This window comes from Opisthorchis viverrini, assembly GCF_000715545.1.
Source record: "Opisthorchis viverrini unplaced genomic scaffold opera_v5_63, whole genome shotgun sequence".
Taxonomy (NCBI): domain Eukaryota; kingdom Metazoa; phylum Platyhelminthes; class Trematoda; order Opisthorchiida; family Opisthorchiidae; genus Opisthorchis; species Opisthorchis viverrini.
Window position 1 is genome coordinate 119,505 of NW_008751719.1, and position 2,203 is coordinate 121,707.

General features: G+C 38.0%; 1 protein-coding gene across 1 annotated transcript; it reads right to left on the minus strand.

Annotated features, from left to right (window-relative positions):
- Positions 1–891: 891 nt before the first annotated feature.
- On the minus strand, positions 892–1,215 carry T265_04034 (hypothetical protein; the record flags this gene model as incomplete). The annotated part of the gene is made up of 1 exon (XM_009168669.1): positions 892–1,215. The coding sequence occupies one exon, from the start codon at positions 1,213–1,215 to the stop codon at positions 892–894; it is 324 nt and encodes a 107-aa protein (XP_009166933.1).
- Between the last annotated feature and the right edge of the window lie 988 nt (positions 1,216–2,203).

Consider the following 2,203-nt stretch of genomic DNA (forward strand, 5'->3'; position numbering starts at 1 on the left):
TGTGAACTGAGCTAGTCCTGAGTGTGGCAGTAGCTGTACGTTTCAAAACGGGATAACACAATGCAGGTTTTCTTTGCGCGATTCTTTAAGCTGACAGGAAAAACAAGTGCTACTTGGTGAGAATCTTCGGAGTGCAAAGAGATGGCCTTATTCACCTACCTATTTACTTGCCTACTTGCTCTTACAATTACCTCTTTACCTACCTACTTACTTACTTACTTACTTACTTACTTACTTACTTACTTACTTACTTACTTACTTACTTACTTACTTACTTACTTACTTACTTACTTACTTACTTACTTACTTACTTACTTACTTACTTACTTACTTACTTACTTACTTACTTACTTACTTACTTACTTACTTACTTACTTACTTACTTACTTACTTACTTACTTACTTACTTACTTACTTACTTACTTACTTACTTACTTACTTACTTACTTACTTACTTACTTACTTACTTACTTACTTACTTACTTACTTACTTACTTACTTACTTACTTACTTACTTACTTACTTACTTACTTACTTACTTACTTACTTACTTACTTACTTACTTACTTACTTACTTACTTACTTACTTACTTACTTACTTACTTACTTACTTACTTACTTACTTACTTACTTACTTACTTACTTACTTACTTACTTACTTACTTACTTACTTACTTACTTACTTACTTACTTACTTACTTACTTACTTACTTACTTACTTACTTACTTACTTACTTACTTACTTACTTACTTACTTACTTACTTACTTACTTACTTACTTACTTACTTACTTACTTACTTACTTACTTACTTACTTACTTACTTACTTACTACTGAAATCGTTTATTTTTGAAGAGTATGGTCACAGAGGCATTGAACAAATGATTACATTTAAACGTGTTCTTGTCTACGATCCTCCAAACATCTCAGTATCGTCGGCAGGGAACAGTAAGCATACCAATCTGTCCTGGCAGACCCGAATTCCTTTTCCGTTTCTCCTAGCAGACCATTTAATAACGTAACCTCTGTTGGCGAAAATTCTCTTCGCTTACTATTGGCGGTGTTTGCATCGACGTAACGAATAAACATGGGCTCCTGGCCCTTTGACGGACAAGAACTATCCTTCTGTCTGATCACCGAAGCACCCGGAGTAGTGCACGCAGTCGGCCAGGAGACATCTATTGGCATTTGTTTGGCCTTCTGGCACAGTCGCATTTACAAAGAACTCTGAACAGCGAGTGCGCCATCTTCGGATGTCAGCTCATTGACCAGCCGGCGGCGTTCTTCTTCAGTGGCAATCAACTATCTGGAGGTCACAACCTGACGTACAGTCAGAGTTGGAAAACTGCCACTAGTTGGTTAGCTTCTACTGATATCTCACAACTTTACTGGGCCCAGAAGACTAGGCGGATGTCCTGGTAACAACTCTTTCTGAAGTGACACAAACGAAGCCCGTTTAAGAATGTGTTGAAAGTTTCTATCCCATTTTTTTGTCCTAGGTTTTATATTTGTTAGCTTCATGATATTTCGACACGCGGACTTACACTACGCCAAGCTTGTGAATAGGTGTGCATATATGTAATACTCACTAGGATGACCTGGCAGTCGAAGACAAGACGGGAAATTTCGTCGATGCTATGGATAAGCCCCTATAACTTTCCTAGCTTGAACTGTTACTAGCATGCAACTCACCACACCAGATATCTGCTTCTGAACAGAGCCTGTATGGTCGCCTTCGTGATGAACCCCCCCCCTTTAGGCGGGGACCAACACACTCCAGTTACCAGTAGAAATTTGTCACATACATGCTTTTGACGAGCAAACTTAACTTTAAAAAATATTGACAATTTGAAAGATGGCAAGTTTGTTAGACAAGAAGAATTAATGACCGGTACTTTACTGTTCAAAATGTTATCATGGAAGCACCACCATTATGATAATTCTGATAACAAAAGCATCAATTATTTTCTTCTAGACGGACAAATTCACAAAAGCAAGTAATATTGGTTTTGCACTCCCACGTTCTCTGGGCAGATATACGCGTAACCTGCAAAACCATGCAGTCTCTATGGCACACCAAGTAATCCCCAACTTTTTTCAGGCCCCTCATTGTGTTTGTCTTGTTTCCATTTAATATGTCAAGATTTGGGCTATCTGTGCTATTACTAGTTCTACCCGAAGTTTAAGCGTTCATTCTAGGGAT